General features: G+C 37.5%; 3 protein-coding genes across 3 annotated transcripts; 1 reads left to right on the top strand and 2 right to left on the bottom strand.

Moving 5' to 3' along the window:
• Positions 1-543: 543 nt before the first annotated feature.
• On the bottom strand, positions 544-3427 carry LOC306985404 (zinc finger BED domain-containing protein 4). Its single transcript, XM_079587631.1, has 2 exons — positions 2906-3427; positions 544-2485 (listed from the first exon to the last, which is right to left on the bottom strand). The coding sequence occupies exons 1-2, from the start codon at positions 3053-3055 to the stop codon at positions 743-745; spliced, it is 1893 nt and encodes a 630-aa protein (XP_079443757.1). The 5' UTR covers positions 3056-3427; the 3' UTR covers positions 544-742.
• Positions 3428-3572: 145 nt separating this feature from the next.
• On the bottom strand, positions 3573-6523 carry vma22 (vacuolar ATPase assembly factor VMA22). The gene is made up of 5 exons (XM_079587632.1): positions 6244-6523; positions 6009-6112; positions 5814-5917; positions 4654-4830; positions 3573-4429 (listed from the first exon to the last, which is right to left on the bottom strand). Exons 1-5 carry the CDS (start codon positions 6349-6351, stop codon positions 4311-4313), a joined length of 612 nt encoding a protein of 203 aa, XP_079443758.1. The 5' UTR covers positions 6352-6523; the 3' UTR covers positions 3573-4310.
• Positions 6524-7573: 1050 nt separating this feature from the next.
• On the top strand, positions 7574-10509 carry ebp (EBP cholestenol delta-isomerase). Its single transcript, XM_079587633.1, has 5 exons — positions 7574-7804; positions 7953-8259; positions 9334-9370; positions 9464-9594; positions 9731-10509. Exons 2-5 carry the CDS (start codon positions 7953-7955, stop codon positions 9952-9954), a joined length of 699 nt encoding a protein of 232 aa, XP_079443759.1. The 5' UTR covers positions 7574-7804; the 3' UTR covers positions 9955-10509.
• Positions 10510-14865: the final 4356 nt, after the last annotated feature.

Here is a 14865-nt window from a genome sequence, read left to right on the forward strand (position 1 = left end):
GAGACTACGGTCCACCATTAATGTTCTCCAATTTCCCATATTCCTGAAATGTAATTATTTTCAATTACTGAACCTGCCTGCAGCTTTCTAGGGGGTAGATTTTGTACACAAAGAACCACCTCAAAAAGCTTGTCAGATATACTGTATACTCCGTTTGATCAATTATTTCCTTAAATAAATATAAAGCTAACTAATATACATAAAATGTTTAATAATGTAACTGGAAATGTAACTGTTTTTCTTACAGGTGTTCTGAGAAAGCATTTGGCTGCAAGAATGTTTTTTCTGGGGTTCTATAACATGCTGATGAAAGGAGAATTATTATATAAATATTTGACAATTAATCAAGTGTGCACTGTACTTATCTGATCCTGTTGCATTTTTGGGGAGTGAAAGTTAGTACATAGAACTGCAATCTGCAAAAAAGGCGACCAGCATCTGATTATGAGTAGTCAGTCATAATAGGTTAACACTATATAATAACTTTCATATATATGAACTTTTGAAAATTATTATAAATTGTTACCCATTATAATTAGTTAATTTTATATAATTTAAGTCTAGCCTTTTGTACATGATTTAAAAAAGTGAATTATTTGCTGACAAAAGTATGTTGCTTCCTTTTGGGTAATTCTACAGTATTTATAGTGAGATGCATATCAGGCACAAAACCTGTTTTGCATTTTTGAGGTGTTTGGTTTGATATCAGTAAAAAGAAAATTATGTAAAGCTCTCTTTGCAGTTAGGACCAAAGTATCCTATAGTTAGCCTTCAAGTAAATCAGAGTGTCCAAGTTTTTGGGCAGAAATCTGCATTGTTCTGGTCTGAGAGTCTTGCTAACCAGGTTAAATATCTGGTCCACTGATGTGGTTGTTGCTGGCACGGTAAAAACTTTCTTGGCTACTTGTGAGAGCAATGGGAAATCGATGGACTTGCGTTTCCAGTATTGTAGTGGATCCTCATCTGTGGGTTCTTCATGGAGATATGTGGACAGCTCCTGCTCCACTGTCTTGGCCTGTGCGGTTGGGCGCTGCTTAATGAAAGAGAAGAGCTTGCAGCGTTTGGACGGTGACGGCTGGGCCTCTGAGTGATGTTCTAGTGGACTCAAAGGAGTATGCTTTCCAACTTCTTCCAGCAGCACCTGTTTGTGCCAGTCGCTGTCACTGCTCCAGGACAACTTAAACTGTGGGTCCAGGGTGGTGGCGGTTACATAAAGAGGGTCCTCAAGAATGCCTGCCAGTCTGCGGTCCAGAGCTTGAGACAATCCCATCACGATCGCAGCGCACTGGTGAGTTACGACCTCAGCCAGGTGCTTGCGCAGACCCAACACACAGGGCAGGCCTAGGCTGATGGACACGTGCTTGTCTCCTTGTACCATGTCTGAGGCCTCTTCGAAAGGCTCCAACACTTCAACAAGCTCCCGCAGCACCGCTTTTTCTAAGTTAGCAAGAACTAGGTCATTTCTATCCACAATGTCTTCAAGAAAATCCATTGACTCCACCATTTGGCGCAATATCTTTAACTGAGCGTTCCACTTGTCCATGGATGAGGGTCTTTGCCAATTTGTTGAGGTATTGGACCCAAACACTTGGACAAGTTTTTCAGGAGCCACTGTAGCAATTACGTAGTTATAGAGGTGGGCTGCTTTGCTTAGAGGAAGTGATATCTGAGGGGAAGCGCAAACTCCTTCTTTAACACACTGAGCTAGTAATCGAGCAAAACAGTCTATCCTACTTCGACCAAGACACTGATCTAAAGACTTGCGGTTCTCGTTGCTACTGATGGCTTCTCCTGCTCCAGGCTTTTCATCGCTACAATCTTCCTCCCCTTCCTCATCTTCTTCACCGTTTCCAATGAGATTGAACCCAGGAAGACGAAAAGGAGATCTGTTTTCACCAGGCGAAAGGTCAGCGACGACTCTGAACACTTTTCCAGACACACCATAGGATTCAGAGATCTCATCAAACTCGCTGAGCATTTGCTGAGTGTTGCTGTGGTCTGTTAGCGGTAAGCAAGCCAAAAGAGCGGATCTAATGTGCCAGTCTGCGTTTATGAAGTGGCAAGTCACTCCAAGATACCCAGCACCCACAAAGCTGCTTCTCCACAGGTCAAGGGTCACACTGCAGGACTCTGCTCCTTTTAGAGCCTGTTTGGCAGCTAGTTGCACTTGGGAGACATAGGCGGGCAGGAGCTGCTGCTGAATGTAATGGCATGGTACCGGTATGTATCGGGGCTCCAGGAGCTGAAGAAGCTCACGGAAGCCCTCATATTCAACTATCTGTGTCGGCTGCAGGTCTCGGATGATCATCTTGGCGATGGCTTCCGAGATGAGGGATTGCCGAGGGTCACTGTAGTCAAACTTGTTCATCCCAGGACTGCTTTGAGAGATCACTCGACCACTTGGTGGGCCAGTACAATTCTGCATTGCCTCTCTTTTCACATCTTTCTTCCTCACAAACTCATCATACATGGCCTGATGTTTGCGCTGTGGATGTGACATGATTATATACAGGTAAAATAAATGTAGAACCCAATATATAAAACAATATAAACACATAATATATGTAAACACACTAACAGAATATTAAGGGTTCCCACACTTTCTGACTGGCTTTTCAAGTCAGTCAATCAAGACTAACAAACAGACTTTTTGAGATTTTTTTTTTTTTTTTTGCACAAAGCACATTTTATCAAAATACTGTGGGCTAAAAATTATATTTTTTTCATTTATTTATATGACTTTTTACCAGGAAATAAAAAAATGTGTATTAATCTTTAAATTTCCATGACTGTGGGGACTCTGAATATAGTGTATTAAAAGTGGTCATGCATAGATCGGTAAACATCTTCTCATTTGTCTCGTTATTATACAAACCACTAACTACATGCCAAAATTAACCCTTACCTTTAAATGTGTAACAAAGTTAGAAGTAACTGTCCGTTTAGCCTGAATCCTTGTGCCACAAGCCTTGCAGTTAGATTCAATTTTGCCATTTTCTCCCTCACAGACGATATTGAAATAATCCAGAATGGAGACCCTAGATTTTGACGCCATCAGTGATCTTGTTATCTTCCACGATATGAACAATACCGTAAGAATAACAGCGAATAAAAATAAAAATAATTTGATATGCTCGTTTGTTTCCCGAAATATCAGTCTAGCTTTGGGATTCAATAGCCTCGTCTCAGCATAGAGATAAAAGGATAGTAATCTGACCGAGATAGCGCCGTGTTCACCTGATCTGATACTGATCGCATCGTCCTATCGTTGTGAAAATGTCTTCTCGGATACACGTCTCAATAAAAACATAAACGTCCCTCAGATCTGCGGGAGAGAGCAAATGATGTATTTTGCCCGGTATCAGTTCCGACCGTAAACATCGCTATCCGCTAGCAGCTCTTTTGAGATGAACACCAGGAAGTAGACAGCGAATGGACCATTTATTTATTTATTTATCATTCCGCCTCTATTTGTCTGTTTTGATTCTATTCGTGAACAGGCTCCCGCAACTTGCTAAAAGGGCAATGAAGTAACCACAATAAAGAACGGTATTTCTTATATTTTTCGTTTTGTACATAACGTTACGACAATTGAATGCAGTGATTTAACATAATCTTACTGTAGAACAGGCACGAAGGCGAGGACGCGCCTGATACTTCTGCTCGTGCACGTTTATAACGTCTTATGTTGTTGTTATTGTTTTTAGGTTTCAGCAGGAATTTTTGATGACAATAAAATACTTCTTTGTAGGTGCTGGGTAGAATAATTACATTAAACTTGATTACTTAATACATTTGCTGCTTGGATTCCTTTCAGGTAAGCGCAGTTTGGCTTGCATGACACAGAAAACGTTCTCAGAAATAATGAAACCACTACAACTTCGCAACTTTTAGACATTTACTATGAAATGTAATTATCTGACAGGTAGGATTCAGCCACATAGACACTGCTAGAACAATTACTTTATTTACTGATGTAGATGACTAAATTAACTATAACGGCATATAATGGCATTTGTAATAGTTATTGCATTATGGATGAAATGTTCGAGCAGAGCAGGTTCTGAAAAACTGAGAACGAATCAAATCTGCAGTAAATACATTTATAATTTGTCTGGATTCAACTGCATTACTGCTCAAAAGCTACACATGGTTCATCAAACATTTTTATTAGGTAAACTATTTTATACAATGAGAGTGATTTCAACATTCAACATAGCGAAATTGTTCTAAGAACTAATAAGGGTCTATATATGGTTAATGAAAAATCAATAAATAAAGATTATAGATGAACGTAAATAAGGTCACTGTTATTCCTCTATTTCAGTTTGAGTCTTCTCTTGTTTATCCTTCACCTGGGCCTGCATCTCTTTCCTTGTAGCAAGTATTGCACTTTGTAGGGATGCAATCTCAGCTGAGAGGGTGATGACTGGGGGAAAGAAAATGTGCTTTAGTTACATAAAGTGTTAACTGTTAAATAAACCCAAAATACAAGAAATAACATTTCTCTAAAAACAAAACAAAATGTGTTGAAATAATACTTCAAATTTAAGCCACACAGCAAAGCACAATATTGTTATATAATGCACAGGGATCAAATCAAATGTAGCATAAGCAAGCCATAGTTGTAGAAAACATCACAAAAGAGCTCACCCTCTTTAAAAGCAGACTGAGCTTGTTTCAGACTTTGTGGTACAAGGATCCCAAACCACTTCAAAGGTTCTCTGTGCTCTGGTGTGGATGATTCTGCCTTTGTTTTTACTTGAGGGTCTGTCTCTTCTTCCTCCCCTTTAACCCCCTTTTGTTTGGTATTTATTCGCCTCCTAAGACCTGAAACATTCAATGATTTTGTCACAAATCGTACAATTCCTCATTACAGATGTAGGTCCCTAAATGTATCATATAAATGGTATGAAAAAAAAATAGGCAACACTGTGAAAAGACTCTAAATAAATAAATAAATAATATATTAAAGGGATAGTTCACCCAAACATAAAAATCCTGTCATTAATTACTCACCCTCATGTCGTTCCAAACCCGCAAGACTTTCGTTAATCTTCTAAACACAAATGGAGATCTTTTTAATGAAATCTGAATAATTTCTGTCTCTCCATTGACAGCTAGGCAACTACCACTTTGACGCATCAAAAAGCTCATAAAGAGATTGTAAAACTAATCCATATGAATTGAGTGGTTTAGTCCAAATTTTCTGAAGAGACAATAATTTTCTATGCTGAACAGATTGAATTCAGGGTTTTTTCGCATATAAACATTGATCAGCGAACATAAACGAAAGCTCAACCGAACCTGCTTGCCGCACGAGAACAAACCTCTGCTCTGCGTGACTGTGACAAGAATGAACCTCATTGGTTCTTGAGGAAGCTCAAACTGTTGTGTAACACAAGAATGAACATCATTGGTTCTTGAAGAAGCTCAAACTGTTGTGTAACACAAGAATGAACCTCATTGGTTCTCGTACGTTAAGCAAACATACATGAGCTTCCGTTTCCACAACTGATGTGTGAGTTGATGGATGTTTAGCTATATGTGAATCATTTTAAACTACTCAATTCAAATGGATTAGTTTAACAATCTTTTTATGAGATTTTTGAAGCATCAAAGTGTCAGTTGTGTAGCTGTCTATGGAGGGACAGAAATTGCTCTGATTTCATGAAAAAATATCTATATTTGTGTTTCAAAGTTGAACAAAAGTATTATGGGGAACGACATGAGGGCGAGTAATTAATTACAGAATTAAATTTTTTGGGTGAGCTGCTAACCATTTAATTTACAAGTCAGCAAGTAATGCCTACCTGTCTCGTTCACACCAATGTCTTCTACTGTGTTCTTTTTCATTTCTTCTGTTTTATTCTGTCTTCTCTCACATTTGAACTCAGCTGTTCCACCTTCCAACAAGCTGTTATTAAGGCAAGCACATTGATCTATATAAATAAATAAGACTTATGCACAAGCGAATATTTAAATGCACATGATGATGACATGCGGACCTGGCTTCAACGTGAACAAGCGGCTCCATCTCACTAGCGTACTGCAGAGCTGATACTTGCTTATTTCCCATTGAATAGCGTGTCTTGGCAATAGAAAACCATCCCTGTGTAACAAAATTCAAATTAAATTATATTCAGAATAAATACAAATTAAAATGTTTTGTGTACAACACGCAATTGAAAACGTTTGATTCTATCCTTTAAATTTGTAATCAAGTGTAATTGCACGTTTCACCTCTTCTATAAGGGAATTGAGTTTATGTCGCTTCTCCTCAAGAGCCTCGAGCTGGTCCATGAAAAGCAGCAACTGCTCGTCCAAACGAAGATGTTGATCAGCACGCATTTCTGTCGTTTTATTCGACTAGACAGACGGTCGAAAACAAACGACTTAATAAAGAATCAGAGATGTATTCCTGTTGAACGCTATCAGAGAGATGTTTTGTTTAGAACCTTTACCGGTCATGTGACAAGAAGTCACATGACATCAGTTCGATTTGTTACGTTGGGATTGCGTAGGTTAGTATGATTTCTGTGAATACCATATATACTTTAAATATTTTTTTATTATTTGTTTGTGCTTTCTGATGAAATCATTATTCAAGCACGTATATAATTTACACAAAATATTACCCAAACGATTGAGTTTGATGTGAAAATATTCACCCAGCTTGTTTTGTGTAATCTAAATTTGCTGAATATCTCGCTTGAAATCTCGTTTTAGTTTTTTATTGTTGCTGTTTTTTTGTAATCGTGCATACGATATTCACGGCAAAAAAAAAAAAAAAACTTTACTTCCCATACCGGGAGTCGAACCCGGGCCGCCTGGGTGAAAACCAGGAATCCTAACCGCTAGACCATATGGGAGCTATACTTTACATCGAAAGCAGACATTTTAAACCAACATGTATATACACAGGCTTCTAAATAAAAAATTTATTTGTCATATTAGTGACCGACATTTGTGTTCAATCTTTCAATATCGTATCCAGCGTTGCAAAAGTCAATGATTAAACTTAAAGCTCAATGGCAGACGTTCACATTTTCACTAGCCACTCTAAAGATACAAACATGCTGCGTTGTTGTATGATGGTAAATCGTTGAGTTAGTGCTAAAAATAATAGTTGGCAAAAAAAGGTAGTGTTCTCATGTATCACCAAAATAGAAATTGGAAACCACTGACATATAAAACTGAACAAACAAAATAGTGCATAAGTATTGAAGCCCTATTCCTCCTCACACAATCACCACCTCCGGTAGCTCGCCGTGATCGTATAGTGGTTAGTACTCTGCGTTGTGGCCGCAGCAACCCCGGTTCGAATCCGGGTCACGGCAGGGTTAAGTCCCTATCACGGCCGAGGAGTGTGGATTTTTTCCCCCCCTATTTTGTAAGCTTCACTTTGTCATGTCTCGTTTTACTTAAAAATGATAAAGACAAAAAAGTATTAATTTACAAATTGTGCATTTCACAAGCATACAATATTCGCAGTCAGATGTGACGACATGCATGTTCCGAGGAGATCGTCCAACTGCAAGCCTTGTAAATATCACGAGGGCTTGTTCCTCCCACATAGGCCAATGGTGATTGGGTAGCGAGAATCACGTGGGCTTACAGTAGGATGTAACTCGGTGGCGCGATGTTTCTGCAATTTGATTATGTAGTTTCATAGAGCAGATATTAACACGGTTCATTTCCGCGTTCTCCAGCTCCAAGAGAAGAGTTACATGCAACATAGAGAGCAAATTATCAAACGCGGGAAATAATCAAATTTTTAGGATATTCCACAACTCATCACAAAGTAAGTACAAACGTATCAAGCCAAATCGATTGTATTATGTTATTGCCACGTTATCTGGTGCAAACATGTACCTTCAGATTAGGAGTTATGCTACTATTTATACATTTTGTCTCATAAAGGTTTTTTTCCCTTTCATCCACCTTTCCAGATGTTGAAGGAAGCAGAAACTATAAATCATCCCTATTGGCCACGCAACCTGTCTATTCCCAACTATGTGGCTAATGACCGTTCAATGTCCGAGATTCTCATATTCCTGTTCTCTGTGTCTGGGATACTGCTGCTTGCCACCTGGTCATTGACTGGGCGTAAGGTGTCTGGGAGCAGGCTTAGCGGAGGGAGAAGGTTAGCTCTGTGCTGGTTCACTGTGTGTGGCTTCATCCACGGGGTCATCGAGGGATGGTTCTCTTTATACTACACTATCATTCCTGAAGACCAGAGTTTTCTTTCTCAACTGTGTGAGTGAGGTTCAAAGTCTATTTGACTTAGATTATCATTAGTATGTTTTGAGATAATACTTTGATACTTTTCTCTTAATGTCGCATGAACATTATCATTACAAAGACCTACATTCTTCATGCAGTCCAAGAATTGTGAACATAAGCTGATTTCAAGTACCCTCCTGGGAAGTTTGTATTTACGAGTTGTGAAGTCCTAATGCTGTCTTTACATGCTATCGGAAATGTCCTACTTCCCACTGAAGTCATGATTACGAGCTCATGTTCAAGTACCCTGATGTCGGAAAGATTAGGCATCATGGAGGACACCAGGTTTATTCTTGCCTATTTCTTGGGGAAATTTTGTTAAAGCCAACATTTTTTTGAAGATATTTAATTCTTATTAAAATGTAGCGTCCAATTCATTGACAGCGGTATAAACATTCACTGCGCTTTCTAGATAGTCAGCTTGCCTACATTTTTGGAATTTAGGTTGAATACAGGCTATTTTCGCAGTATATAAAACATACAATATGCTTCAAAAGATTATATATATATTCACTATTTTATCGTCAAGACAAGTTAATGTAGCTGAAGAATAGCAGTCACAGCATCAATCTTTCTCCCCTCCCCCACGTTTAAAGTCTAACTTGGAACTTGGGTATCAAATTGGTCTCAGAGATTCCCAGTAGTAAATACAACTTGATTTACTAGAAAACTAGGATTTCCTTCTAGAAAACAAATTTTCACGATAGCATGTAAAGGGGACTTAATTACGATGTTGTGTTGGTCGGAGCAAGATGGTATAAAGCTTGTTTCCGCCAAATAAAAAAGGTAATTGCAACTTTTTTTCTCACAATTGCGGGATATATTTAATTTAAAGAAGTGCTGCAAATTGAATCATTTTTATAGAATTTATAATTATAAAATATGTTGTATTTTGTACATAAAATTGTAAGTTTTATTGTAAATGAACAAAAAGTAATTCTACAACAAATTGACCACAGACGCTGCATATATTGCATCCAGTTTGCAGTCTCCCACTCACATTATTTATACGTTTGAATACCAAAAATGCTTTTTCATCCTATATAGGGAAAGAATATTCCAAAGGAGACAGCAGATATGCAATGTAAGTTATACACATGTTTGTATGTTCATGCATTAAAAATGAGTCTATAGATTGCATTATACCTAAACTTCTTTTATGGGATCTTCTTTTCAGAGCGGATAATTTCACCGTTAGTATGGAGACAGTGACCGCGTGCCTGTGGGGTCCCTTCAGCATATGGATTGTTCTGGCCTTCCTTTTTAACCGTTCTTATAGATTTGTCCTGCAGCTCATCGTATCTCTAGGTAAGACATGTGTCCTCCTACTGCATATGGAATTGTAAATATTTATGATATAGTTATTTATTCCACATCTTGTCAACTTGAGAAACAATGTGTGTTAGCGGGAACAATTCAGTCTAACGTCCAACATTACTTGCAGGTCAGCTGTATGGTGCAGTCCTCTACTTCTTCACTGAACACAGAGATGGATATATTCACAGCGAATATGGTCACCCCATCTATTTCTGGTTCTACTTTGTGTTTATGAATATTTTGTGGATTATCATACCTCTCATTCTTATAGCAGACTCGTGGCGTCAGCTATCTACCTGTCAATCCATGTTTGATAAAGCAGCACAAAAAGGGAAGTCTAAAAGAAGCTAGACCAGGAGAAAATAGAAGGAATATGGAAAAGAAAAGAACTGAAATTCTGGACAGTTCTTGATAACATATACAATATGTTGAGATATATTTTAATTATGTAATTTTATATTACAGCGATTCGCTCATAGAAGAAAATTGAAAAAGCTTGAACTGTAATGTGTCATATTCATTACATTAATGAAAATATGATGTTGATTAAATGCTCATAATACTGCTCCAACAGGGTTGCGTCATATTTATCTGTTTTTAAAACATCTCAATTCTCTCTGCTCGGGTGCCTTTCTTTATGTTCTGTTGCAAATAAATAAGTAAGCTGATCCAATTCTGCTCATATCACAATGAGAGAGGGTGCCTAAAATAAGGGTTACAGCCTTTTATCATTCTACAATGGACAATTTAATCTTCTTTAAATATGTGCATTTTGTATTTGAAATGAAATTCACTTCACCAAACAGTGTTTGTCTCTGAGCTCTAAAAACTAAGCTTAATCTGGTCTTTATAAGAACTTATATATTTTTCTAATTCTGTCTTGCTTGGCCTAGTGAGCATTATTTCATGACATGGTGATTATATGGCTAATTTTTCCTTGATGTTAAAATACTAGAAAATATTTGATTTTATTATATACCCATAAATTAATGCACAGTTGCCTTGTGTTGGCTTTGTGGAGATCTATATATATATATATATATATATATTTAAAAAAAACACTACATGAGAGTTTGTAGAATAATGAAAATTATTCTAATAATATAATATCAAAATGCCGAAACCCGGGATCGAACCAGGGACCTTTAGATCTTCAGTCTAACGCTCTCCCAACTGAGCTATTTCGGCTATGAGGACCCCTACTGGACTGAAGCAATAATTTTTTACAGTTACTGATGATATTATTCAGAAACACACCATTCATTCTCATTCCCGAAAGACAATTTTAGAAATGAAATCATGTATGGTATCTAATTCACATGTCCTAGTCCTTTAGCATTTAACGTAGTTTAACATAGTTAACATAACATGAACTGTTAATGAAACATAGTGAAGTACGCTAACATACAGCGGCTCCTCCGCATTTGCGCGAGCACAGTGACGTTAGCCAATAACTGCTGGAAAGTTCGTTTTTCTAAACTGAGAGACTTTTTTTTCTTTTCTTTTTTTCATTTTTTTTTTTCATAACATCAACTTACGAAAATAACGTTAGAATAATGACACTAACAACATAGTCTGACAACATTTCATTCTGACCGCAGATACTGAATCAGGACCACGAGTTTTTCTCAGGAACTCTTTACTTAAATGGAGACTGACGTAAAAGTCAACAGCTTTCACTCACGTCATTGAAAATAAGTCTTGATTCAGAAAAAAATTATTGTTTTTTCTTTGACTGCACAGTCACAATCCGCGAACCATTCAAAACGGTATAAGAGCTTGCGACAAGCAAAGAAATCTACCGGTACTGGTGGTTTTCTATCGCCCTCTGCAGGAAAGGTAAGGGGCGAACTTATACATTATAGTTTTACTCTGAGTTTAACACAAGAGGTCGCTCTTTCATAAGGTTTGAAGCAGCCCTCAAAAGTGAGCTGCATTGAATCATAAATTCCTATCATGAATTACTAAGGGTTTAGGTTTATTTGGTCACCTTTCCTGCTTAAGACTTAAAAATATATATAATTCTACCTGGCAAAATGCATGATCATATTAAATGTAATATTATATCTAATATTAAAAAAAAATTGTTAACATTTTAGTACTTCCGGTTCCGTTGTCCTGAAGTCAATGGGTTTTTGGTTAAATGCCTGAAATAAGGTCATGAAGGTATGTGAAAGATATTTTCACGTTTTATTCTACCACATAAAATACATCAGTAATATCCCCTTGTGATTTTTTAAATAGCTTTAATTGTCTTGAGAAAGGCAGTCGCTAACAAGCGGACTACATGGTTTGCCGGGGACATTAAACGTTATCACAGCAACAAGGATCACTAATCCACTATTCCAATGTAAACTTTCAGAGAAAATGGTTTTAAATCAAGACTGAAAGAGTTAAAATAAAAAAAACACTGTGCTCATTATTATGATGAACAGATGTTTTTAAAAGAGAGAGAGAGAGAGAGAGAGAGAGAGAGAGAGAGAGAGAGAGAGAGAGAGAGAGAGAGAGAGAGAGAGAGCTTAATACCAACTGCAGGCCCTTCAGATTGCATTAAAAAAATAACATTTAATCTCAATTAATGCCATGTCTTATTAGGTTGTTCCTTTAGAGTGTCTATGGAACATTAATTACTCAAAATGAAGGCATAAAAACAAAAGGTATTCGTCCCTGGGTGGGCTCGAACCACCAACCTTTCGGTTAACAGCCGAACGCGCTAACCGATTGCGCCACAGAGACTAGTGGTCATGGCCACTGGTATGTTTCATTAAGAAGAAACGTTTTCTGTCTAAAATCCTGAAACGCATATAAATCCCACATTATGAAGATGAATTGCGCAAAAAGCAATTTTGAGGTCCTGAGTCCTTCATGGGAACACTGCTTTGTAGTAGGTGTAGTTACACTGAACTTGACACTAGATGTCACTCTTTAATAATACATGAGGAATGAAATAACCACATAGTGGAGATCTACATTTGTAACATGAACTGCTAACTTAGATCATTTTTAACTTGCATGTCATGCCTGTCAGGCCTAATGCATGTATAAAATCATGACTAACTGCCCAACATACATACTATCAATTCATAACAGTGCACTATTGTACACTGTGTACTGCGAATTAAGAGTAAATGTTAATTAGGCTTTGTATTCAATGGTTTAGCCATCTGTCTTTTGAGGGTAAATGTGTATAAACTAAAATCAGTATTACTTTCAGAATGACTGAGATTACCTATTGGCTAGGATTACTAACTGCAAACCTACCTGATTGCACTCATTAAATGTACAGAGAATGTACAATTAAATGTAAATGTACAATTATCTTATGCTTGAACCACTAGAAGGCGCAACAGTACATTTCTGAAAAAGTGTTGTGAATAAATGTTGCTGTGTCAATGCAACATTCACATTAATTACTCAAAATGAAGGCATAAAAACAAAAGGTTTTCGTCCCTGGGTGGGCTCGAACCACCAACCTTTCGGTTAACAGCCGAACGCGCTAACCGATTGCGCCACAGAGACTGGTGTGTCCTTCTCGAATGATTCCACAACAAAAACAACCAGAAAAAAACCTTCTTTTGAAATCCTGAATTATATACCTTGTTTCAATACATACCACTTCTAACAGGGGGCTTGCAGGGTTGCCAGTAAAGGTAGTTCAAATAGCTTTTATCTGTAAACAAAGAGGGTGAAAAAAAAATGTTTTCCAGTCAAATAACCATAGCTCCTCATACCTAGAGTACTGTGGCCAGTTGCATAAACTGCTTGGACTAGTCTTAAAACGTAGGCATCTAATTTTTTTAAGAATAATTAAGAATAATAACTACTAGTTGGTCAAACAGTCTTAAAATAGAGGCGGAGTTTATGCAACTATCCACTAAGCACGTCATCTTAAGAAGTTTTATTGAAAAAAATAAATAAAAAAATCACCAAACTTAAAGGTATAGCGGAGGATTTTCTTTTTCCGGGTGGGTAGCCTATACTATTGGTCCACCTAAGTGTCAATCATTTTGGTGATATGTTTACGTAAGGCCGTTCACATGCTGGCGTGAGCTAAAAGCACAGGTTGGGCTTCCCACTGATGCCGCAGTTGCGAAGATTCTACTAGACAGGTAAAGTTTGTCATGCTATTTGGAGAAATCTATTTAAAATCACTGCTAGTAGGCGTTCCCTCTCGGTCGGGAGCAAATAGAAATTGGAGAGGGCGGGTCTTTTCTAAAAGTAGGAAAGATCATCCACTATACCTTTAAAGGTGGGGTATGTGATTTGCAAAACGGCCGGTAGATTTTGAAAATACACAACTCAAATGGTCCTACCTTCTTTCCTTTGACTCCACCCATTCAAAGAACATGGACCAATCAATGGTACGACCGTTTGATTGACACACTTACTGTCCAATGATTCTAGGTGGTCTTGGAAATGATTGGCTGGTGTTTTTTGAGTCCTGCCTGCTCCACAGATGATTAAATTGCTTAATTTTTATTTCAGTGCTTCTAACTCAGTGGCTGTAAGTGGGTTAGGAATAGGATTTTAAGTGATTTTGAAAAAATGGCCAAAAAAGAGAATTACATACCCCACCTTTAATTTCAGCTCATATAACAACTTCTTTGCAACTAATGTGAACGTGTCTTCCAGTTTGGTTTGTTTAGGCTACGTGTCAAATTATCACATCTTATTTTTTATAATTTAAATACGAATAGGCAAATAAGTTTCAGGTGTTCTTTTATTGATGGTCTATATAGTGAATTAATTAAGAATATTATTAAGTAATATTTGTTCAACCAAACTCTTAAACTCGTAATAACTGAAACAAACAACACTGGCTCAACACATGGCGTCAGTGTGACTGACTCTGAAAAGGGCGGCGACGGTAGGGTTTAGAAAACGTGTTTGGAAACCGTCATTATTTTCCTATTTCCTTTAGTCATTTTCCAATTGGGGGAGGTAGTGGGGGAGAAATTATGCCCCCAACATCATGAGGAAATGTTTTTAACACTGCAAATAAAAAATAAAACCACGAGGTGTAGGCATGTATTTTGTTTTATGCCGTTTACACTTATTAAAACGCTTATTATTTATATTCGTCATGGTTGATTTTACATCCTCAGGACGTGCAGAACGTTTTCTTTGCATCGGGTAATAGGGATGTTCGCCGTGACATCGGGTATTGGTTCATTTCCGACATTTGAAAGTTTACTGTCCGTGCTGGGTCACCATTACAATCGTATATTAATAAAAACTTTCACTGACATGCTATTATGTCTA

Source organism: Phoxinus phoxinus (assembly GCF_949152265.1).
Source record: "Phoxinus phoxinus genome assembly, chromosome: 18".
Lineage (NCBI taxonomy): Eukaryota > Metazoa > Chordata > Actinopteri > Cypriniformes > Leuciscidae > Phoxinus > Phoxinus phoxinus.